General features: G+C 43.3%; 1 protein-coding gene across 2 annotated transcripts in view; it reads left to right on the forward strand.

Annotated features, from left to right (window-relative positions):
• Positions 1-26,133, forward strand: part of trim37 (tripartite motif containing 37) — a 44,720-nt gene that overhangs the window by 6,555 nt on the left and 12,032 nt on the right. For both annotated transcript variants that reach the window (XM_083782153.1, XM_083782154.1), the window contains exons 6-19: positions 89-176; positions 1,984-2,106; positions 3,596-3,719; positions 5,768-5,835; positions 7,013-7,137; positions 8,244-8,294; positions 9,415-9,496; positions 10,583-10,659; positions 11,367-11,546; positions 17,451-17,565; positions 18,737-19,006; positions 19,764-19,897; positions 23,728-23,810; positions 25,452-25,664. In XM_083782153.1, the coding sequence (XP_083638279.1) occupies positions 89-176; positions 1,984-2,106; positions 3,596-3,719; positions 5,768-5,835; positions 7,013-7,137; positions 8,244-8,294; positions 9,415-9,496; positions 10,583-10,659; positions 11,367-11,546; positions 17,451-17,565; positions 18,737-19,006; positions 19,764-19,897; positions 23,728-23,810; positions 25,452-25,664 (1,733 nt within the window). The remainder of the gene's footprint in view (positions 1-88; positions 177-1,983; positions 2,107-3,595; positions 3,720-5,767; positions 5,836-7,012; positions 7,138-8,243; positions 8,295-9,414; positions 9,497-10,582; positions 10,660-11,366; positions 11,547-17,450; positions 17,566-18,736; positions 19,007-19,763; positions 19,898-23,727; positions 23,811-25,451; positions 25,665-26,133) is intronic.

The following is a 26,133-nucleotide window of genomic DNA, read 5'->3' on the forward strand; positions in this document are numbered from 1 at the left end:
GTTTTGTTGCCTGTCTCAACTCATAGACGCACGTAAAACTCCACTCTCCAACTATATAGTTTATTTCTATATCTGTTTTTTATTCCAGATGTGAGAGCCACCATGAGAAGCTGAGCGTGTTCTGTTGGACTTGTAAGAAGTGCATCTGCCACCAGTGTGCGCTATGGGGAGGCATGGTAAATGCACACTCATTGCTGTTGTGAATGCAGGACTTGTGATGCATGTGATTACAGTAGGTAGTCACTGAGGATAAGTGGTGTGCATGCTTCCCTTGACAGACTTGATTTAATCCTTATTGGCTACTTGATGGATACAACGTATAGTTAAACTATTGTTTTCATACAGTAACACAGGGGTTCTCAACCTGTGGACCCCCCCAAAAAAAAACATTTGGGGGGTCCCCAAATTATTTAAAAAAAAGTTTTTTTGAATGGCTGGAAAATGGCGCGAGGGGGTCCCTAGCCAAAAACGTTGAGAACCCCAGCAGTAACAGTTTTTATCAGTTTTATGTGTGTTATGCTTCTACAGTAGGTCTTACTGTAGAAGCATAACACACATAAAACTGAAATGGAGTAGACAGTCTAGAGTCTAGACTGTAATCATCTCTTTATGTTTTAAAGCAGTTTGTCTAGCAGCTAGACAAACTGCTTTAAAACATAAAGAGATGATTAACCATGGCACAATAGTCAGCTAGACTCTAGCTGACTATTGTGCCATGGTTAATGTCTTGTTTTAACTGATCTTTAAGGACCTTAATAATCTCTCCCTTTGTTTCTCTAATTTTCACCCTGTCACTCTCTCTGTTCCTCTCTGTTCTTCCTTTTTATTTGTCTGAGATTATGTGTTATTATTATATCTGCTGTCGGGAGGAAACCTAACTCTAAAATGTTCATTTTTCAGGAAATTTTAAATATACATTTTTCAGGAAATGTATAAAACCTTTTAACAATGCAATACTGCCTCATCAAAGTTGGTGTTGTGACATTAGATATTGTCAATTACTTGCATGAGGAGAAAGGTGGTGGAGTTAGCTGTTTTAGCAGACAGTTTGAGGGTCCAGTGGAGTTAAGATGTTTTGTCCAATGCGTTTTTTACTACTTTCCATTTGTTCAATATTGTCCGAAACAACACACAACTTAAAGGGTGTTCTATAGCACTGATTTATGAAAAAAAATACAAAACCTCAAAAATTGAGTTATGAGGTTTTCGCCGGACAGCAACGTGTTATTTGTTTTCTCAGTCTATAAATGTTTTGTCCCGGACAAAACACCCTGGAATTTCACTGAATTGTTTACTGGGGCGTAAATTGCTAGGTACCTGGCGATTCGATTCTGAGGGCTACAATTCAATTCATTCTGATTAATTGGGCTACAATTTGATTACCAATGCATCACGATGCCAATACATGATTAATTTCCCCCTCACTGTGTGACTAATAAACAAAGTGCTTTCTAATGATCAATAATAAAAACAACTGCAATATTGGACAATATCAACAACCTCTCAGCTCACAGGAAGATAAACAAGTCCTTTGTAAAATAATATCAAATCATATTTTCTGAGGGCCGCTAGCCCTAGGTCCAGCTTTCCGGTTTTGTATGAACACAAACATTGGCTTGTGATAGGCTGATCACCCCATAGCGATGATTTGATTGGCTGAGAAATGTACATATTGAAGATAAAAGTGAGTTCAGAAAAGTGAAGACACCAAAAAGTGATTGACCGGAATAACTTTTGTGGTGGATATATTTCGGCTGAGCACGGAATGTGATATAATTATATGATGATGTATTATAATAAGAGTGCCCCTCACTTCACACGGGTGTGATTTAAAAGATCAATAAAATAGATTTTTGACATTTGTGAATCGATTAATAATCGTTCATGTCGGCATCGCCATTAATCTAAGATCAATGAATGTCCCACCGCTGTTGTTTCCGTGTGTGTGCCTTCATTGTGTGTTGTGCTGTGTGCTACGTCCAGCATGGTGGTCACACCTTCAAGCCGCTGGTGGAGATCTACGAGCAGCACGTGACCAAGGTCAACGAGGAGGTCGCCAAGCTGCGCCGCCGCCTTATGGAACTCATCAGCCTGGTGCAGGAAGTGGTGAGGAAACCCTGGGCTGCATTTAGACGCCGTTACTACGATGGCTTGTGGATACGTCATTTTCGGCGTACGACGCCGTTGTTTATACAACTACTGTACAGTATGTTTGACATGATTAGTACGGATATCGATATGCCATCAGAAGTAAGACCCTCACACAATGTCTTTTATAGGGCTTGTGACAACAAATCTCTAATTGTACTAAATTGAAGATTTCTCCCTCTGTGTCATAGCCATAAGTTGGCCATTTGTCGTACCGCCAATCCGACCGATATGCCCATATATGGAGATCTATGTATCTGTCAGTCCTTGTCGCTGACTGATTTGTTTGTGCCTTTGATGCCATTGACGACACAGTGAAGTTAGACAATGAACTCCATATTTGGGCGTAGCTGCATTGGGAGCTCTCTTATACGCTCTACAGCAAACACCCTCTACCTGGCCTGATTATGTTGCAATGCAGACAATTTCCACTAGATGGCAGCACGTTATCAATTTTCAGACATGGTTTAGAGTGAGGTTTTAGAACAGCTTTACAGGGTGTTGTTGGGCACAACACAGAGCCGACTGTCTACCACCCTGATGTAAAATCACCCTAAAGAACTGCTTCCTGACTGACTGTTGCCTATTGCTTTTCTAAAGCAACTAAACATTTCTTTAATTTAATGTCACTGCAAGAATGGCAACATTAAAGTCATAAGACATATGTTATCCCAATTAAAACAGTTTTTTATAAATGTCAGTACAAGAATAATGTCTAAAAGAATGTATAGTCCCCAAATACTCTGCACACAAAAAAGGAAGTTGCTCTAGTGGTACATCATGAATAGATGATGATCTCCGTGAACTGGTTGGCTCTATAAATGCTGCTCAACATTCGGCTTCTGACATTGCCTCTTCCTGACTCCCCAATGAATGTTACAGCAGTCGCCGACTCGTTCCCAAACATTTCAGGTCGAGACCGAAAAGAGAGATTAGAAGTTTGTCCGGGACCCGTCTTAGACTCACTAAATTGAGAAACGACGCAATCATGTCATCCTCCTGGGATACAATACTGTACTCGGTACTGTACTCTAACGTCGTTGAAGTAGGACTCTTAAAATGTCCATGGGACCCATGTTAAAGACCCCTTCCCCCCCCCTGGGTTCTGACTCCTGGGAAACCTATTTACATCACTGATTGAAAATAGCAGATGTACAAGCACACAGCGCGTCAGGCTTGTAGAGCGTCTTATTTTCACTACTTCTTAATAATTTCTTTATTTGTGGAAATTCTTAGATTTTCTTTTTTAAATGTATATGAAAAAAATAAATAATAATGCAAAATTATTAAATGCAATTAATAGATTTATAGCAAGCTTTTGACCTTTTGTCGGTCATAATCAAACGGTGAGATAGGACAGAATATAGGGAGAGAAAATCTTATTTTTCCACGATTGGTGACCCATAAACCCCCCCCCCCCCCCTCCCCCTCCCCCTCCTTCCGGCAGGAGCGCAACGTAGAGGCGGTGAGGGGAGCGAAAGACGAGCGTGTGAGGGAGATCCGCAACGCCGTGGAGATGATGATCGCTCGCCTGGACAACCAGCTCAAGAACAAGCTCATCACCCTCATGGGTAAGTAAGAACAAGCTCTTCACCCTCATGGGTAAGTAAAGGCCTATTCATAGTCTGGTTTTTCGGTGGTGAGGTGACCACCGCTCCCGTGGTGAGCTGACCACCGGAGCTGAAATAACGTTGAGCGGTGGTGAGTAAAAACAGAGAGAAGGGCTGGAGTGGTGGCGGTGATTTGCTCTTCACCGTGGCTCGTGACGTTATGTTGTAGTTCGGTGGTCACCTAACCACCGAAAATCCAGACTATGTATGAGCCTGTTAGTGGACAACGTGATTGAAGCACCATCTAGGAAAAGGAAGAAATAGAAAAAGAGAGAGAGCACTCTGAACTCCCACTCTCCCACACACTCATCCACACATGTCCTTTGATGTGCACGCACACACACAAACACCCACACACTTAGTTGAATACCATCTCTGTCAGGTGGAAACCTTGTATGTCCAAAACCGTTCCATATAAAAAAAGACATGTATATCCCCATTGGAGCGCAATAGTGCCACACACCGATAACATCCGACTCGGGTAGCCAGTCTGGCATTTGTTTCCATGGGTGGGGAAACTTCTCTTAAGTAGCTCTTGGCTTTATTTACTAGCCCATTATCCCCAGACGTAATGTAGTTATATCTGAGGAGCAGCTGTATGGTGTTCTTCTGTACGTCCAGCCATGTCTGTGTACAAATGGAACAATGTATAAGTATGGGTATCACGATACATGTTTAACGATACATGGGCAATATTGGTTCATTATGGCCATTCAATTATTTAAAATTGATACAGTAACTATTTAGCAAAGGCATTAATTCTGTGTGAAACGTATGGATAGTGCAGGTTTTTTAAGGGAAACTGTATGAATAAATAAATGAATGAATGAATGAATAAATAAATAAATATGAATAAATAAATAAGCACAGTGATTATCTGGCCAATACATAGACATTATATTTGAACACATATGGACAAATCTGTACCTTGACATGAATACAGAGAATACACACATTTATCCACAGACCAGGTCTAGTTATATGGAATGGAAAAGTAATTAAACTCCCTTTTCTTTTTTCTTCTTAAAATTGCTAATTACAACGCACAAGTACTTAGTATTGTTACAATTTCTTATTTGCATTGCAAAACGATTCGATACCGATTATTTTCATTGCAAGACAATATGATACGAAACAAAGTCAAACGATACAATTTGTTGTTTTCATTTCGATATATTTTAAGATTTTTCGATGCAGTTAGTAGTTAGTATATCGTTACAACCCTAGTGTATAGTACTACTGGTACTACTGGTGCAGAAATGCAGGAAAACAAGCTGTACGTTTTTTGTGTGCCTATTTTCTTTTCTTTTTTAACGACTTTCTATCTCCCCCATTTCACTTTTGTCTGAAAAATGCAGGATGTGCAATTATTATGCAAATGAACCAATAAGCTGTTAAACTAAGCATGTCCATTTTAGCAGCTGAAAATACCATAGAAATATCCTTGACTAACCTCGCCTGGACTTCAGAATAAATCCAGAAATGTGTTTTTGACATGTATCTGTGACTCGTGTGGACCATTTATTTTTTTTGCTGGGACTGAGTGCTTTGAAAGTAGCTTTCTAATGCTGCATGTGGTGACAACACAGCAGGCTACGAGTCATTTTCAATGGAAGCCAGCGACACAAAGCTATAAACTGATGCCACTTGCCGCTGTGTGACAAGTGTGCGACAAGTGGGTTATTTTTTCAGCATTCCATTGAAACTCATAAATCGTATGTTTTTTTTTGTTTCATATAGTGTCTGTTTTTTCTTATTTAGTAAAAATATGGTGTTCTGCCCGACGGAAACTATATGTTTTTGCTGCTGTTAACCGATTCCCTCTGCTATTTCAACCCTACCCTTGAGCAACACATCAACTCCGAACCGGGCAGCACTTTAGTTGAACGTAGTAAATGTACTTAATTTCCTTCCTCCCTACAGGTCAGAAGACTTCTCTGACTCTTAATTTCCTTCCTCCCTACAGGTCAGAAGACTTCTCTGACTCTTAATTTCCTTCCTCCCTACAGGTCAGAAGACTTCTCTGACTCAAGAGACGGAGCTCCTGGAGTCTCTCCTACAAGAAGTAGAACACCAGGTTTGTAGCCAAGGAGTTGTATCTCCCTTAACCTCTTTAAACCCTATACATCGTTGACCGGGGTCCCCTAGGGGGCTATACTTGGTCCACTCCTTTATTCCCTTTGCTGAAAATAGAAGATCTACTATACTATACACGCTCATAATGCGTCACGAGGGCGCTTGTAGATCGGCTCTTTTAGCTGAAGGTTTGCCCAGAATAGAGACGGGAGGCTTAAAGGGCAGGCAGTATACATACATCAGCCTGTGACTGCAATTTGTTCTTGTTCGCGGATGACTCGGCTCTGCTGGTCTCGGACAGGGAAAAATTGCAGGTTGAAATAGCCCTCCTATAATAGCACTCCTATCACGTTCCAACCAAGATTTGGCTCAAACAAGGTGTTAAATTAATTTCTTTCCTATGCCACGAAAATGTGGAAACGCACTACCAATAGTCGTAAAGGAATGTGAATTCTTACACTCCTTCAAAACCGCTCTCAAAGAGCACTTGCGGCACCAGTAAAAAGTCAAAGAAACCCCCCCCCCCCCTACTGTACTTTGTTTTTTAACCATTAAATATATTTGAAAGTCATGAAATGCTTTGATGAATTGAATATGAAGGACTCTAATGGAATCAAGCCATAGTGCTGTCTTGGGTTATGAATCCTCTTAGCAGACCTTGTATTTAACTGTACCTCCCTTTGATACTTTATTAACAGTCTGCAGGGAAAAAAAACAATCAGTTTGAACATCAACACCAGTATTGCAAAGTGCCATCGTAACCAATTTGGTCATATCACAAATCTCATTGTTCAGGCTTTATTAAAAACGTGCATATCAATATTAAGTGCTATACGATTAGCAATTCATTCACTCGGTTTCTCCACTAATTTTTTTTTATTTCCGGCTTCTAACTGTAATAAAAATAGATTGAGAAATGACTGTTGACATTATGAATTTTAGGCCACTTTGCTATGTCGACTACAGCGTTCATCCCAATTTATTCCGTACGGGAACAGTGAAAGACTGCTGCTCCATACTTCGCATCACTATTTGGCCATTTCTTCTACCCACAATGTCCTGTTTTGAGCCTGTAGCCTGTCCATAATGATGTGTGTGTGTGCGTGTGTGTGTGTGTGTGTGTGTGTGTGTGTGTGTGTGCGTGTGTGTGTGTGTGTGTGCGCGCGTGCGTCTGGCAGCTCCACTCCTGCAGTAAGAGTGAACTGATCTCCAAGAGCCCAGAGATTCTGCTCATGTTCCAGCAGGTCCACCGCAAGCCCATGCAGTCCTTCGTCACCACACCTGTCCCTCCTGACTTCACCAGGTAACGGGAACAACCCAGAACCTTCCAGAACCTGTGAAGTTCTGTGATGTTTCGTTGCTGTTGGGCAGAAACCTCTTATCTCTAATTCTATCTCTATATATGCCCGATCTGCTACTTTTATTTTATGTTTAGAACCAGGGAGATACTTCATAAAAAGAAAAAAAAAGTGTGAGCTTGTAGATCAGCTATATTGTTCATTCCTCACCAATAACTGTACCGGAGTAAATAAGTACGACATTTGCCTCTGAGATGTAGTGGAGTAGAAGCACATACAATCGAAGAATGGAATAATGACTCTGTGTGACTTTCTGCTGCAAGCTGTGCCCTAGTTTAATTATTATTATGATTTTTCTGCTTTTAACTGTGTTCTTGTACTGCTTTTAATCTGTACGGCGACCTTGAGTGCCCTGAAAGGCGCCTTATAAATAAAATGTATTATTATTATTATTATTATAAAGTAAAAGTACCGCAGAGTTGTACTTGAGTAAATCTACATAGTTACATTGCACCACTGATCTCTACCATGGCTATAACCTCCTACGCTCCTGTATACAAGGAGAAGTGAAGGTGTTTTACTTGAGTAACTCTACATGGTTACATTGCACCACTGATCTCTACCATGGCTATAACAACCTCCTACGCTCCTGTATACAAGGAGAAGTGAAGGTGTTTTACTTGAGTAAATCTACATAGTTACATTGCACCACTGATCTCTACCATGGCTATAACCTCCTACGCTCCTGTCTACAAGGAGAAGTGAAGGTGTTTTACTTGAGTAACTCTACATGGTTACATTGCACCACTGATCTCTACCATGGCTATAACAACCTCCTACGCTCCTGTCTACAAGGAGAAGTGAAGGTGTTTTACTTGAGTAACTCTACATGGTTACATTGCACCACTGATCTCTACCATGGCTATAACAACCTCCTACGCTCCTGTCTACACGGAGAAGTGAAGGTGCTACAACGAGCCTTTACGTCAAGCATGAATTAGTCATCATCCACAGGAGATATTTTTATGCCCGACGTTGACCAGTATCCACGGCTACTGTTTTCATTTATGTCACTTTAACGCCTCTGTCTCCGTCTGTCTTGTCCCCACAGTGAACTCGTTCCAGCCTATGACTCAAGCACTTTCGTCCTGGCCAACTTCAGGTACTGTCCATCACCGTCTGGTCACTTCCACCGTGGCAGATTAATAATGGCAAAGTTTACATTTTTGGGGCCAGAGAGTTTTCTGATTTACTGATAACAGAACAGAGCGATATCTTCTAGTTTTTATTTATTTATTAAGCAATAATGTCCATTGCTCTCATCTAAATAATACCAAATGTGGAGATGCCAAAGACACACACACACACACACACACACACACACACACACACACACACACAATCTCCATATTTCAAGTAATGTTTTTACGTAAATTAATGCCTTAATTCATCATACAAACATACAAAAATGTCAGCTCTATTTCAGCTCTTTCTGCCAGGATTGGAGCATCTTGGTGTGGCTATTGTCGTGGCAGAGCCCTGAATCGGGGTGTGCGCCATGTTAGTTGAGGATCGAAGTCTGTGTGTCACGTTTGTGACATCACCGTCCACCACAGAGGCAATTTCAATCTATAAACCAACTAAATGGAATAAAGCGGCACTCCAAAATACAAGATGCAAGACTGGCTAAGATGCAATTTCTCGTGTTTATTTGCGAACGTGCCGTGTTTCGGCAGAGCCTTCTTCAGAGCAGACTAAAAGGGTCGCGTCTTGAGCCAATCTTGTGTCTTTTATGTTGGTGTGCCACTTTTTCCATTTAGTTGGTTTATGAGTCAAGTTATTTTCAAAGCTGAAAAATAACGCGACCAAGGGCAGTTTCCAGAGGAAGCGCACCCGTTTTTCTTTCTTTATCAATTCTGATCTTTATTTGTCAATATTGCGCTGATCAGAACAATGTTCAGCGCGTTGGGGCCATTTGAAGCGTAGTATTGAAATGTATGTTTTTGCTTGTGTGTTCTCATGGCAAACTCACAGACAGTGACGGAAACTAGTTTTCCATCGTTCTCTGTAGCTGCTGGTTAGTATTATGAATCTCAACGCATCCATGTTTTTCAATGGCTTTAATGCAACTTGTAGCACTTGTTGCTCTTTGGGTCGCAGGTGCAGTCTCTCTGCTAATTAACCTGTGAGTCATCATGAATTACTATCATTTTCATTGACGTGTGTGTGTGTGTGTGTGTGTGTGTGTGTGTGCGCGTGCGTGTGCGTGTGCGCGTGTGCAGTACTCTGAGGCAGAGGGCAGACCCGGTCTACAGCCCTCCTCTCCAGATCTCTGGACTCTGTTGGAGACTCAAAGTCTACCCGGTGAGTAATCCGTGTAGTAAAATGAGGAGCTGTTAATTTAACTGTGTTCATGTAACCCTTACAGTCCAATCTTCCAAATTGTACCCCCGATTTGACAGATTTTACACCGCTTTACACTCTCACACTTAATTGAACACTCCGCTCCCTTTTCAACCCATTTTGGGCGGGAACCCCTTTTGGTGTTAGCATTATGTTATGCTTTAGGTATTGAAAAATAACAGATCTACAAGCTCATAGCGCGCCACCGAGTGGCGTGCGACGAGCTTGTAGGTCTGCTATCTTTGAAAAATCGAAGAACCACTGACATAGAAACATAGCTTTTTCAGAAAACTGTCAGGGTGTAGAAGACATTTTTAGAATCTGATCTCAGGTCAAAATGGGTTAACTGTGTTCCTCAACCTTTAATTAAATGGAGTTTCAGAACATAATTGTAGTTCCTGTTGTCATCTGTACTTAACACCAATTTAAATTGGTTAAATCCTGCTTCATGTGCATAATACGGCAGAAGCGCCAGAAATACATTTTCTTGATGTCACAGAATAGAACGAATGTACAGTATATCAACGCATCATAGATGGATGAATGGTCAGGTGTACAATAAATAGTCAGGTTTGAATCATACATTAGATGGTCAGTACCGTATTGCAGTGGTCAGATTAGAGCGCCATTGCGATAATAGTATAAGGGTAAAGGGACAGGCGTCTCCAGAAATAAACAAATTATTATGCTGTTAACCTGTAACCCAGTTTTCAATTTTCAGGATGGGATGTAAATATTATGTCACGAGTTATTGGTCCATACTGAATGTCTCCTCCTTACTGGTCAGTGGTCACGTAATAAACTCTCCATTCTTTAGTTTTTCTATCCACGTTCTAAGGCTACTACTGTACATGCTGTCGATGTGTGGGAATGAATGACTCCAGAGGAAATGTGTTCCTGGCTAACATTACGTGCCCCGAAGGGAAGTGCAGTTCAAACAAGGGGAGGGGAGGAGAGACGTTTGTGAGAATATACTGTATTTGTTTAAAGTGTGTGTGTGTGTGTGTGTGTGTGTGTGTGTGTGTGTGTGTGTGTCCGTCCGTGCAGGATGGTAACGGTGTCGTTCGTGGAAACTACCTCTCTGTGTTCTTGGAGCTGTCTGCCGGACTTCCTGAGACTTCAAAGTATGTCTGTTACATTGTCAAATAATCCATTTTATGTTCAACCATTTGAAAATATGTGGTGTGTGTATTAATCATTTACTATAATATTTGTGAGGGAGAAATTGTGGCTAAAGTATAGTAGAATTTGAGTAATAGACCCTGGTCCTCGCAAGAAAAATAGTTGTTTTGTGGTTTAAACATATTTGGGGTTGGAGTTAGGATTAGACATGTAGTTGTTGGGGTTGTAGTTATGGCAATGGATACTTAATTGCGCATTATTGTCACGTTGTGAGCTTGTAGATCAGCGAAGTGGATTTAGTTTAGCAGGCATTTGGTAAGAATGTTTTTCCAAAAATAGCAAAACTCGCTGCTATCTACATGCTTACTCACTTTGTGAAGCGTTGTAAACAAAACGTTTTTTGAAATTATAAAATCAAATAATGAGATCAGATCAAATGTGTCAGACAGTCATTTGACTTTGTATATTTAAAATTATTTGTCATTTTATAAGCCCTGTGCGTTTTTTTATTATTATGCAGCCTAAAAGTCAAAAAGTAATTACATTTCTATTCATAATTTTCCAATGTTCAAATCGTTTTTTGCATGACAACTAATCGTCACTGTAAATGTTGTAATCCTGTCTGTCTGTGTCTGTGTCTGCCTGTCTGCCTGTCTGTCTGTCTCTCTGTCTGTCTGTCTCTGTCTCTCTCTGTCTGTCTGTCTCTCAGGTATGAGTACCGTGTAGAGATGGTCCACCAGGCGTCCAGTGACCCCACCAAGAACATCATCAGGGAGTTTGCGTCGGACTTCGAGGTGGGAGAGTGCTGGGGCTACAACCGCTTCTTCAGACTGGACCTGCTGGCCAGCGAGGGATACCTCAACATGCAGACGGACACCCTGGTCCTCCGGTACGAATGGGAGGCTTTTTACAGCGCTGTTTGGGTCGGGACCCAATTGTGTGTCACGCACAATGTTTATGGGTCACGACTCTATATATATATATTATATTTTTTTAAATTTGAGAGCAGTTTTTACCATGCAATGTGTAACGCAACGAGAATATATATTTTTTGGGAATATACATTTTAAAATCAACGGAGCGACTACTGAGCAGATTTCAGTTTGGAGTTGCATCATGGCAAGCTAACTTACCCTTCCCAAACTTCTCTACCACTGTGTCCGTTGGCTTTCAGTCTCTCGAGACAGACCGTTGAAAGGAAAACTAGAGGGTGCTGTTTTTCCTTTATCCTTTGCCGATGGGTTCTCAGATTAGTTGGCTTTGAACCGTGGTTTGGAAAACACATTCAATCCGAATGGATAATTGTCAGCCGTAATGTCAGGTCTATGGTGAGTCATATTCGGTGGGTAAGCAATGCATGCCTGGTCTGGCAGGGCCTTTTAACCCAGTTGAAGGCTTTGTGCTGTCATTTCTGTAGATGTGAAATGATGTTGGAACTGCTGTAAATGATGCAGTTGGACTGTTGGAACTGCTGTAAAAGCAAACGTAGAAGCCAGCATGTCTTCTAGGGAAGCATGTTTGCTATCAATTATGTCCATACATTTTTCTTTAGATTTAGCTTGTTTTGGCTAGTGATGCACCGAATATTCGGCCGCAGAAAATATTCGGCCGAAAATTGCTAAAAATGCATTTTCGGCCTATTCGGTTTCCCATAATAGTGATTATTATTTAAGTTAAGTTTTGCCATAATCATGTCTTTTGCCATAATCAGGTAGCTTTAAGGTACGGCCACGATGGCAATGGTAGCCAAATATTATATATATTTTTTCCTAATCGTTTTTCGGCCAACTGTTTCCTTTATTCGGTATTCGGTTTCGGCCAAGAATTTCCCTTTCGGTGCATCCCTAGTTTGGCCATTGTACAACATTCATTTCTTTGTATATCATTGCTGTCAGGCAGAACCCCCCTTTTATTAACGTTTTACTTGATCATACTACAGCGTCTCACAAAACAAAAGCATAAAAGGTTTTGAACTTGTCGATCTGCTATTTTTTAATTTGAAAAATACCAGTTTTCCACCGGACAAGAGACTATATTCGAAGCTTAAAAGACTAAACCAATTTTTTGTTTTTATGTCTCAAATATTCAAAGCAAAAAAAAAAGCACAATGGGATCATGATCATTACAGCCCTAGTAGCCGGACCACTATTCCGCAATCTCTGAATGATTTCTATAGAGTCTGGACCTACACCTCCTGAAAGCCAAGAAAGAAAGCTATCATTTCTGTCCCCGAAAGTGTATTTTTTTAATAAATATTTTAATTGTCCAGCAGCAAGCTATATATATGCTTTGAATAATTTTATTTACATTAGGGCAAATTTACATGTTTTTGGCAGCAAATTTCTATTTTAGTTTTAGTCATAGTCTCTTGAATAGTTTTCACTTAGTTTTAGTCACATTTTAGTCACCTGGAATGTTCTAGTGTTTAGTCTCGTTTTAGTCGACTAAATGTCATACGATTTTAGTCGACTAAATCTACAGTTGATTCAGTCGACTAAAATGTGTTTTGACAGGCCTTGATGTCGTTGTAATGACATATTTTACACTTTGGTTGCATGCTGAAAATAGCAGATATACAATCTCACAACGCGTCACGCGACGCGTTGTGAGATTTTCTAGTTTTTGTTTGTTGACGAAATTGTCAGTATATTTAGTCTTAGTTTTAGTCATCATAGATTCGTTTTTATTTAGTTTTTATTTAGTTTTAGTCAGTGAAAAATGGTAGTCGACGAAAAAATTTAGTCTGATTTTTAGTCGACGAAAACAACACTGGTGTAGACTGGGAGAAACAACGGTCCAAGTACAGTTGGAACTCGTGTCCTTTTTTCTAAGAATAGTGGGTTTAAGTGGTTAAGTCACGACATGCTATGGTCTATTATTACTCAACACTGCTGCTCTGCCTCTGTTAACGTTGCTATGGAAGCGGGGACTTGTAAGCCATTTAAAATGTTATATTTCGTGTCAAATTATTGATTTTGTTCATGTAATAAGTGGGATAATATACAGCGAGGCAGTTATTGGACAATTGACCGCTTCAGGACCTCGGCTCATCGCTGACAGTGGGGTAGCTCTGGTCCATAGCGTGAGCAGGACTTCAGGACCTCGGCTCATCGCTGACAGTGGGGTAGCTCTGGTCCATAGCGTGAGCAGGACTTCAGGACCTCGGCTCATCGCTGACAGTGGGGTAGCTCTGGTCCATAGCGTGAGCAGGACTTCAGGACCTCGGCTCATCGCTGACAGTGGGGTAGCTCTGGTCCATAGCGTGAGCAGGACTTCAGGACCTCGGCTCATCGCTGACAGTGGGGTAGCTCTGGTCCATAGAGTGAGCAGGACTTCAGGACCTCGGCTCATCGCTGACAGTGGGGTAGCTCTGGTCCATAGCGTGAGCAGGACTTCAGGACCTCGGCTCATCGCTGACAGTGGGGTAGCTCTGGTCCATAGCGTGAGCAGGACTTCAGGACCTCGGCTCATCGCTGACAGTGGGGTAGCTCTGGTCCATAGCGTTAGCAGGACTTCAGGACCTCGGCTCATCGCTGACAGTGGGGTAGCTCTGGTCCATAGCGTGAGCAGGACTTCAGGACCTCGGCTCATCGCTGACAGTGGGGTAGCTCTGGTCCATAGCGTGAGCAGGACTTCTCCGTAACACTATGGGACTTTGAAGCCTATGTGAGTACACTAGGGCTGACCTTCGATGATCGACGCTTCTAAATAAATTTTAGCAGAGAAAAACGCATGCAGTGAGCACTAGTGACTCACAATTAATTTGGCTTAAACAATGATATAGCAGAGAGAAACGCATGCTTGGAGCCTTGCATTGGTCTAATTTATTTTAAATGATAAGCAACAATTGTTGCTTTCGCCCAATTGTAGCAGCCTTCATGAAAGCAGTGACGCACAAATAATTAGGCTTACAATAAAACATCCGACCGTAACAAGTAAACATAAAATAAAACATTACCTCTCAAATAAAAGAATATATATAGTCCAGAAATTGTAAAGGAAAGGCATTTTGCTTCTCTTCAGATTGAAACTCAGATGTGAAAACACGAAACAAACACCACCTGACCGTAACATGAATGAACTCTTTATTTTTTCTTCTCCTCTTGCCGTAAATAAAGCGTCATTTAATCGAGGGCTTATTACTTTTGATGAATTGAACATGCAGGGGACCCTCTTGTAAACCAGTGTAATGCTTAATTGGGTCGTCCACTCACAGTTAACAGTCTTTGTATTTAGTTTGTGCTTGAAATGTAGCCTACTGTAATTCTGCAAACTGTTAATACATATTTCAATCAATCAAACTCACAGCAGCAATTGCGAGGCGCACGCATGCGGCTCGCGGAGCAAAGGAGGAATTGAGGAATTAAACACAATAGTATCAGTGCAACACTATACAGAAAATATGAACAGAGGCATTACTTCTCTTATAACATAACGAAAACAAAACTCACAGCCGCAATTGCGATCGGGACGCACGCATGCGGCTCGCGGAGCAAAGGACGAAAATCGGATCCAAACCAACAGCAGTGAGTAGAGTGACAGTCGTCATTGTGTCAATCAAGGCCTATAGCTAAAGGCAAGCTCGGCCTATATTTAGCCTACTTATTGTTTTCTTTAGTTTTTAATTATACTTTGTCTTTTTATTTGTGTTCATTCAAGAATGCCATTTGTTTTATTTCGTTATACGGTATTTAGCCTCAAATGAAGGCACAGCACAGTGAGCACACAGGCCTGCACTTTGTTTTATTTATGTAATAAAAAAGAAGTAATGCTGCACTTTCGTTTACTCATGTTAAGAGAAGTAATGCCTCTGTTCATATTTTCTGTATAGTGTTGCACTAATACTATTGTGTTTAATAACTCAATTCCTCCTTTGCGCCGCGAGCCGCATGCGTGCGCCTCGCAATTGCTGCTGTGAGTTTGATTGATTGAAATATGTATTAACAGTTTGCAGAATTACAGTAGGCTACAGATGAACCATCCAGATTTATCGCATGCACCTAAAAACATAATGATAACAATTAGCCACGTGTCTAACCTTACATTAGCCATGGGGTATTATGTTTCGCCTCCGAAGCACGTTTTGTTTATTATAATACTTGTTCCAAGTGATTTTTCAAACTCGTCGTGGACTTGTGATACGCCAATTTCTTGTCACATATTTGACACACTACTTGTTCTTTGTTGTCTTGGCATATTCTAAAATGCAACCACACTTTAGATTTATTTTGTGGCGGCATGACTGCAGGCTGCAGCTGTTCTGTGTGTTGACTTCCTTGTTGTTACCACGAGTGAGGGGGAGAGGGGAGGCGGCGTTGCGAGGTGCTGCGAGGCGCGAGCATAGCTCGCGGACCAAAATGGGCCGTCTCGCGGACCAAAAGCGGACGCTTTTTAAAAAAATGACTATTCGATTCAAAATTTCAAAATCGATTCCCGTGCGTATCGATTGAACATCGATTAATCCATTTTTTTGGGTCAGCCCTAGAGTACACGCACGCATCACAGGCTGAACAGCCGGTCAACTTCATTAAAAAACAAAAGTACACTTTCGCTACTCACCAATACAAAGAGCGTCTTATGGAGTTGAAAGCCTACTTTCCCTAGTGGGAACACTCTTGAGTCTGGGCCCCCACCTCACATCTAAAATGCAGCTTTTGGCCAAAATGTTAAATAATCCACTCGGCGGTGAGGAGACGACTCTTCCTGGTTGAGCGATGTTTTAACGCTATGGACCTAGCTTGTGCAGCTTTCCTTTTCGGGTTCATGATCCGGTCGGGAGTGGATGACATCGTTACGTCATGGTGTTGTAGTAATCAGGCCGGAACCCTCTAAACCAGAACTTCCATTCCCTCAAACCGGAAGTATAATACCGTCCCAACAAAAACGTGACCCGCACTACGCCGCATCAAGGCCTGATGTAGTTGAATACCGCTGACCTACTGTCTGCTTTTGTGTTTTTACGAAAGGACTTAAGACCTGTACATCCTCCACACCCAAAGTTGCGCAGGTGCTAAGCAAAAAACATAAAAGAGAACGCTTACAAAAACTGTGGGCTCCAGTTGCAGAATTCTTTATTTCTCCCGTCCCGAGTGCTGCACTGCTCTGTGACGTTTCGGGCTCTCGCCCTACCTCAGACTTCAGACCGTTTTTGTATTTTTAACAGCAGATACTCTTGTGTCCATCCAAACTTCCCATTGGGACAATACAGTCTATCCTAACGGTGACTTCAAGGTGGTTGTTGCTGCAGGTACCAGGTGAATTGTCTGCTTGTTGTGTCCCATAACTGTTGTGTGTTGCAGGTACCAGGTGAATTGACTGTTTGTAGTATTATGTGTCCATTGCAGGCACCAGGTGAATTGACTGTTTTTTAGTATTATGTGTCCATTGCAGGCACCAGGTGAATTGACTGTTTGTAGTATTATGTGTCCATTGCAGGCACCAGGTGAATTGACTGTTTGTAGTATTATGTGTCCATTGCAGGCACCAGGTGAATTGACTGTTTGTAGTATTATGTGTCCATTGCAGGCACCAGGTGAATTGACTGTTTGTAGTATTATGTGTCCATTGCAGGCACCAGGTGAATTGACTGTTTGTAGTATTATGTGTCCATTGCAGGCACCAGGTGAATTGACTGTTTGTAGTATTATGTGTCCATTGCAGGCACCAGGTGAATTGACTGTTTGTAGTATTATGTGTCCATTGCAGGCACCAGGTGAATTGACTGTTTGTAGTATTATGTGTCCATTGCAGGCACCAGGTGAATTGACCGTTTGTATTGTGTGACTAATTGCAGGTACCAGGTGCGCTCGCCCACCTTCTTCCAGAAGTGCAGAGATCAGTACTGGTATATCAGCCAGCTGGAGGCCGCTCAGTCTAGCTACATCCAGCAGATAAACAACCTCAAAGAGGTGTGTGTGTGTGTGTGTGTGTGTGTGTGTGTGTGTGTGTGTGTGTGTGTGTGTGTGTGTGTGTGTGTGTGTGTGTGTGTGTGTGTGTGTGTGTGTGTGTGTGTGTGTGTGTGTGTGTGTGTGTGTGTGTGTGTGTGTGTGTGTGTGTGTGTGTGTGTGTGTGTGTGTGTGTGTGTGTGTGTGTGTGCATCGTACCATGATGATCAGTGAGCAATGTGAACCCTGCCTTATTTTGAGATTGGAAAATGAACCCTGAGCATTGTTGATTATGTAACGATTTTCAGTTTAATTTCACAGAGGCTCTGCAAAGTAGTACTCTAATTAGCCCGGTTAGGATGATGTTTGAAACATTGTCTTCTCTAATCAAGGATTACAGACTCTGGTGATTTGGAATAGACAGTGGGCTGTTGGAGACATTCAAGTTGCTAATATTGTATTATTCCACATCCCAAACCCATTTTAGACTAGCAATGTAAAAAGGAATACATGTAAACAAAAAAAAACAAACATTGAATTTAATCATTTTATTATGAATTTACTGGTGGGATTCTAAAGTTGACTTGTCACCATTGCTATACATACGTGTCACAAGCTTCCCTTTCTCTGGGCTTTAATTGGAGACACTTTGACATTCTTCTGCACCATGGGTGGTTGGCTAAATATAGATATCTGGTTTTGTATTCAGTTGTCAGTCATTAGCCACATGAACCCTAGCTAGCATGCCGATTCTGGGCCAAACATCCACTGTATCTGTTCTACACGCTCCAAACACACAACGCAACACCGAGACCCTGCATCTACATGTTTAATGTTCTACTTCATCATGTAGTGTTGCACAAATGTCGTGAAAACAGTCAACCTCCTACAGGACAGCAAGCCACCAACTCCAGAGCTTGTTAGATGAGCTGTTTTTCCTATAGTGCCACTATAGAGAGAGACATACAAGCACAATACACATTGTTCATTGCAATTGTTTGTGTGACAATTAACACAATTGTTATTTTTAACCAGCTTTCTGTGTGTATCACGGATTTGAGGATTAAAAAGGCAGGACAGAAAAGTGAGGATGCCAATTGTGATTGGCGGAATGTGATGATGTGTATGATGATAAAGAGCGTCACTCTCACTTCACACGAGTGTGATTGTTTTTTATTAAATGTTTTCGTTTCAGAGGCTGGCCATCGAGTTGTTTCGCAGGCAGACGTCTCGCAGCTCGTCCCCTCCCGACATGAGGCCGGGGACGGGGTCCCTGGCCTCTGAGAGAGACCCCCGCATGGGGTCCCTGCCCTCTGAGAGAGACCCCCGACTAGGGGGATCGCTGGCTTCCGAGAGAGACCCCCGCACGGGGAAGAGCGACGACGGCATCCACGCGAGCGCCGGAGACGCCAAAGAGTGCGAGGACGAGGACGAAGACCAGAAGACCCAGCACGACGACTCCAACGTGAGTGTTGGCACCAAACCCAGCGCCACTATAGAGAGGGCATTATCGTCATCATACCTGGAAGTTATGCAGGAACGCCTACTGACTGGCTAAAAACTACTTTCTGGCCTTGACAGCCCATACATCCAAACAAAAAAGTCCCATGTGACCCTATGACGATGTCATCAAGATGTGATTCACCATGTTAATGATTTTTATTTCAGACCTACAGTTCTAGGAAACACAGAATGAGGACTTTTTCACCAGGACCACAACGGAAACAAGCCTCACAGCTTTCTTGTGACTCAATCCTTTTGAAATGTATTTTGCAATAAAGTAATCAATCAATCAATAAAAAAAAATCCACACAACAACTCTAAGGTATATTAATGACATAGTAAAATGTTGAAAATAAGTGGAATTCCCCTTTAAGTGGTGAGATTGAATAAGCAATGTCCAACCAAACAGGGGTTCCAACACCCACTTGGCATTGATCCCACTCTTTTAACAGTAAATGGTAACTGGTGCATTTATATAGCACCTTTTATCCAAAGCGCTTTATTTACATAGATTGTGCATTTCATTCACCCATTCACACACCGACGGCAGAGGAAACCATGCAAGGCACCAACATCCACTGCACATCGGGAGCCATTATTAGGGTTTCAGCGTCTTTCTCAAGGACACTTCGACACCAACTCTAAGGGGGGAGCCCGGGATCAAACTGGTGGTGACCTCACAGTGTGACTGTGTGTGTGTGTGTGTGTGTGTGGTCCAGGAGCTGTCCGATGGGGACCTGGAGGTGGACTTCCTGACGGAGGAGGAGGTGAACCCGCTGGACGGGAGCAGCACGTCTGGCAGCTCCACGGCCACCAGCAACACGGAGGAGAACGACATCGACGAGGAGACCATGTGAGTCCTGCTCGTTGTTTTAGAGACCATGTGAGTCCTGCTCATTGTTTTAGAGACCATGTGAGTCCTGCTCGTTGTTTTAGAGACCATGTGAGTCCTGCTCATTGTTTTAGAGACCATGTGAGTCCTGCTCATTGTTTTAGAGACCATGTGAGTCCTGCTCATTGTTTTAGAGACCATGTGAGTCCTGCTCATTGTTTTAGAGACCATGTGAGTCCTGCTCATTGTTTTAGAGGAGACCATGTGAGTCCTGCTCATTGTTTTAGAGACCATGTTAGTCCTGCTCGTTGTTTTAGAGACCATGTGAGTCCTGCTCGTTGTTTTAGAGACTATGTGAGTCCTGCTCGTTGTTTTAGAGACCATGTGAGTCCTGCTCATTGTTTTAGAGACCATGTGAGTCCTGCTCGTTGTTTTAGAGGAGACCATGTGAGTCCTGCTCGTTGTTTTAGAGACCATGTGAGTCCTGCTCATTGTTTTAGAGACCATGTGAGTCCTGCTCGTTGTTTTAGAGACCATGTGAGTCCTGCTCATTGTTTTAGAGACCATGTGAGTCCTGCTCATTGTTTTAGAGACCATGTGAGTCCTTCTCATTGTTTTAGAGACCATGTGAGTCCTGCTCATTGTTTTAGAGACCATGTGAGTCCTGCTCATTGTTTTAGAGACCATGTGAGTCCTGCTCATTGTTTTAGAGGAGACCATGTGAGTCCTGCTCGTTGTTTTAGAGACCATGTGAGTCCTGCTCATTGTTTTAGAGACCATGTGAGTCCTGCTCATTGTTTTAGAGACCATGTGAGTCCTGCTCATTGTTTTAGAGACCATGTGAGTCCTGCTCGTTGTTTTAGAGACCATGTGAGTCCTGCTCATTGTTTTAGAGGAGACCATGTGAGTCCTGCTCGTTGTTTTAGAGACCATGTGAGTCCTGCTCATTGTTTTAGAGACCATGTGAGTCCTGCTCATTGTTTTAGAGACCATGTGAGTCCTGCTCATTGTTTTAGAGACCATGTGAGTCCTGCTCATTGTTTTAGAGACCATGTGAGTCCTGCTCATTGTTTTAGAGACCATGTGAGTCCTGCTCATTGTTTTAGAGACCATGTGAGTCCTGCTCGTTGTTTTAGAGACCATGTGAGTCCTGCTCGTTGTTTTAGAGACCATGTGAGTCCTGCTCGTTGTTTTAGAGACCATGTGAGTCCTGCTCATTGTTTTAGAGACCATGTGAGTCATGCTCATTGTTTTAGAGACCATGTGAGTCCTGCTTGTTGTTTTACAGACCATGTGAGTCCTGCTCAATGTTTTAGAGACCATGTGAGTCATGCTCATTGTTTTAGAGACCATGTGAGTCCTGCTTGTTGTTTTACAGACCATGTGAGTCCTGCTCAATGTTTTAGAGACCATGTGAGTCCTGCTCATTGTTTTAGAGGAGACCATGTGAGTCCTGCTCATTGTTTTAGAGACCATGTGAGTCCTGCTCATTGTTTTAGAGACCATGTGAGTCCTGCTCGTTGTTTTAGAGACCATGTGAGTCCTGCTCATTGTTTTAGAGACCATGTGAGTCCTGCTCGTTGTTTTAGAGACCATGTGAGTCCTGCTCATTGTTTTAGAGACCATGTGAGTCCTGCTCATTGTTTTAGAGACCATGTGAGTCCTGCTCGTTGTTTTAGAGACCATGTGAGTCCTGCTCATTGTTTTAGAGACCATGTGAGTCCTGCTCATTGTTTTAGAGACCATGTGAGTCCTGCTCATTGTTTTAGAGACCATGTGAGTCCTGCTCATTGTTTTAGAGACCATGTGAGTCCTGCTCATTGTTTTAGAGACCATGTGAGTCCTGCTTGTTGTTTTAGAGACAATGTGAGTCCTGCTCAATGTTGGCATTTTGGCAGCAAATTTTAGTTTTTAGTTTGAGTCATATTCTTTGGAATTAAACTTGTTTTAGTTGGAGTCATATTTTAGTCATCTGAACTGTTTTAGTGTCAGTCTAGTTTTGTCGACCAAAATGCAGTTTGCAGGCCTTGATGGTGTTTCAAAGTTTTCGGTTGTACATTCAACTTCTCCAAATAATGATGGGATCAGGGGATCACCCTCACCGCTGCTGCTCCACTCATTTCCTTCTGCCAAAACATTGCTACGAATATAAATGATACGCAATACGCGTCGCACTCGTTATGCAAGGATGTTTTGCGTGACGTGCACAAAACGCAGCGAAAGAAACGCGTCATATTTATGTGCAAACACCTTTACTGTGCCGTTGGATCACAGACCGTAAGTGCAAGCTGACCATAACCGTTTAATTTGTCTGGCGCTCTTTTGACATGTTAAGTCATTGCGGCCTAGTAGGTACCTACTAGGTATGACATTAGAGTTGTACGGGAAGGGTCCTGTCCTAAATAGGTTAACCCATTTTGCGCGGGGAACCCCTTTCGGTGTTTTAAAGTAACAGGGTTTTTTGCTGTGCATGGAGTGCCGCTTAACCAGCTGTCTGACATTTTGACTTAATCGACTTCCGTCCCCCTACGAGCACATGAGCGTCTTCGAACAACGAGCACTCAGGCCGAGGTGTGTGACATTCACACGCACACACACACACACACACACGCACACACACACACACACACACACACGCACATGCACACACGCACATGCACACCGGAAATAAAATCTCTCTAAATGGATGCTATTTTAGAGTGCAGTGCCCTCAGGCCATCAGGAGTTCCCCGCCCCCACCCCCACCACTATCCATCAGTGCCACTCTAGTTTCTATCTCCCCCACAGCCCACACACACACACACACACCCCTCTCCTCTCCCTCCGCCCTAGATGATGGGCGGGCAGGCACCCCAACACGCACACACGCACGCACACGAACACACACACAGACACCAAGTGCCTCTTTGCCTTTTTATATCTGTGGAGTGAGAGTCAGAGCTGGTGAGTCATTCTCCATGAGCTCCACTGGCTGAGACAATAGTTCCGTACGCAGACATTATCTGCCACCCACCTATAGTAGCATGAAAGAAAAGAGAACCGTACATCTATGCCTAACAGTGCTGCTATTACAACATTTAGATTGATGGTAACAATTCGGATAACTAATCACGTAAACGTACATTTTTTATTTTAACGATACATTTTTACAAAACGATAGAATACATTTAGTGGCAAAATCAGCATTTGTGATCATTGTTTACGAGTTAGTTTAAGATCAGGTTTGGCATTTAAAACTCATTCACTGCCAGACGAAATGCCTACATTTACCACCCACTGCCAGCTTTTTTTTTTTTGTATTTCCTTATAAGTAGCCACTTATCTCCACTACGATCACACCCCTGACCGTTGATAATCACGGAGCCGTTCACTGTGCATTCGCTACGTAAAAGAAAGTTCGTAAAGCGGTCCACGTCGAAAATGCAATGCTGGTGGAACGATATGGAGGCGTTGTGTTTCTGAGGCTTTTTTTGTATAGTAATTAAACAGTTTTTGGGAAAATGCTACTAATTGTCCCAAAAGTGACCACAAAAGATTTCTGCCATTTGTCTCCAAGAAGCTTTTATACCCTTTGTGTATATATAACGTCGCACTGTGACATAACATTATTTAATACAGAAGGATGGTCTTCCTGCTTTCTTTGTCGCACCTCCAACGGTGCCATGGAGGACTATGCATGGCTTCCCTGAGCCAAGCCTAAGCCTGACCGCATACCAGTACTGTACCCCCTCCAACTGTACTATAATACTTTCCCCATTTTGTTTTCTTGAATAGTTTTCATTATGTTTTGACACACAATGTAAGCGTACGTTTTCTCATGCCAATAAAGGTTAATTGAATGCAAATTGCAGGTCAGGGGAGAACGACGTGGAGTTCAATGGGGTGCTGGAGCCAGAGGAAGGAGAGATGTCTGAGGACCTGGCCGGGGCCACAGGTAACAATGCATGGTTCATTATCATAATGAGGACCTGGCCGGGGCCACAGGTAACAATGCATGGTTTATTATCATAATGAGGACCTGGCCGGGGCCACAGGTAACAATGCATGGTTTATTATCATAATGAGGACCTGGCCGGGGCCACAGGTAACAATGCATGGTTTATTATCATAATGAGGACCTGGCCGGGGCCACGGGTAACAATGCATGGTTTATTGTCATAATGAGGACCTGGCCGGGGCCACAGGTAACAATGCATGGTTTATTATCATAATGAGGACCTGGCCGGGGCCACAGGTAACAATGCATGGTTTATTATCATAATGAGGACCTGGCCGGGGCCACAGGTAACAATGCATGGTTTATTATCATAATGAGGACCTGGCCGGGGCCACAGGTAACAATGCATGGTTTATTATCATAATGAGGACCTGGCCGGGGCCACAGGTAACAATGCATGGTTTATTATCATAATGAGGACCTGGCCGGGGCCACAGGTAACAATGCATGGTTTATTATCATAATGAGGACCTGGCCGGGGCCACGGGTAACAATGCATGGTTTATTATCATAATGAGGACCTGGCCGGGGCCACAGGTAACAATGCATGGTTTATTATCATAATGAGGACCTGGCCCCGGGGCCACGGGTAACAATGCATGGTTTATTGTCATAATGAGGACCTGGCCGGGGCCACAGGTAACAATGCATGGTTTATTATCATAATGAGGACCTGGCCGGGGCCACAGGTAACAATGCATGGTTTATTATCATAATGAGGACCTGGCCCCGGGGCCACCGGTAACAATGCATGGTTTATTATCATAGATATGATCCAGTTTTTGGTTATGGCAGTATCAGACTGACCAATTACGTGTGCATGTAAAAGCATCCACTTTCTGAAATAACCTACATTACCCACTACCTCTAAAATACATCCTGTTCCGTGTCAATATAAAATACATGAAGGCCATCCAATCGCTTTTTATATTCCACAGAATGTAGGTGTGAGATGAGAGGAGAGGTGCTTTGGGTGAATTATATTCCTCTTTAAAGGTACTATGGGCAGTCGGATGATTGGAAAGCAGGAAAACGATATGCACATCCCAGTTTCAGAACACGGTGCTGGATCCCAAAAAAAAAGTGGAATGAATGGAATGGAACACGATATAATTCTGCCCCCCGTCTTTTTTTATTTCAACCTATAAATACAATACAACGTTTCGCCCCTCCGGGCTTTCTCAAGTTCAGGAGGGGCGAAACGTTGTTGTCAATGGCAAAGATTTAACCTGGCATGGCCAGACTAGGAAAGATTTATTTCCAAGGGGCGGTTACAAACGGAACATCACAGCAAGAAAGTCTCAGGCTCTGACTGGTGGTCACCCAGAACTCTGGGGTGAGCCAAATGTAATTCAATCTTGAGGAGTGCCAGACCATTTTCCCCCCCAGGGATTGTTTTTTCAGTCTGGTTATACAGGCTATACAAAATGTTGAGAATCACCGGTTCAGACCCAGTCGTACGGCGGTTGTCCCCCGCACCACACAAACGGCAGATCTACAAGCTCAACGACCCGAGTCCTCCTCCTCAGGCCTGGTGTGGTTGTCTAAACGTGTGGTCTGGGGGGGGTGCGGTTGCAGGTGGTTCGAGCCCCAGCGTGTGCCTGCTCCACCGCAGCTGCAGCGCAGTGGGGGGCTGCGGCGCCGTGGGCCCGGCCGGCGGCGGCGCCGGCAGCCTCCTGGACATCGACCCGCTCATCCTCATCCAGCTGCTGGACCTGAAGGAACGCAGCAACGTGGAGGCCCTGTGGGGCCTGCAGCCCCGCCCCCCTGTGTCCCTGCTGCACAGCCAAGGTACACACACACACACACACACACACACACACAGCCCCGCCCCCCTGTGTCCCTGCTGCACAGCCAAGGTACACACACACACACACACACACACACACACACACACACACACACACACACACACACACAGCCCCGCCCCCCTGTGTCCCTGCTGCACAGCCAAGGTACACACACACACACACACACACACACACACACAGCCCCGCCCCCCTGTCTCCCTACTGCACAGCCAAGGTACACACACACACACACACACACACACACACACACACACACACACAGCCCCGCCCCCCTGTGTCCCTGCTGCACAGCCAAGGTACACACACACACACACACACACACACACACACACACACAGCCCCGCCCCCTGTGTCCCTACTGCACAGCCAAGGTGTGCACTCGCGTGCACACACACACACACACACACACACACACAGCCCCATCCCCCTGTCTCCCTGCTGCACAGCCA

The sequence above is a fragment of the Protomyctophum parallelum genome, assembly GCF_964188405.1.
Source record: "Protomyctophum parallelum genome assembly, chromosome: 1".
Lineage (NCBI taxonomy): Eukaryota > Metazoa > Chordata > Actinopteri > Myctophiformes > Myctophidae > Protomyctophum > Protomyctophum parallelum.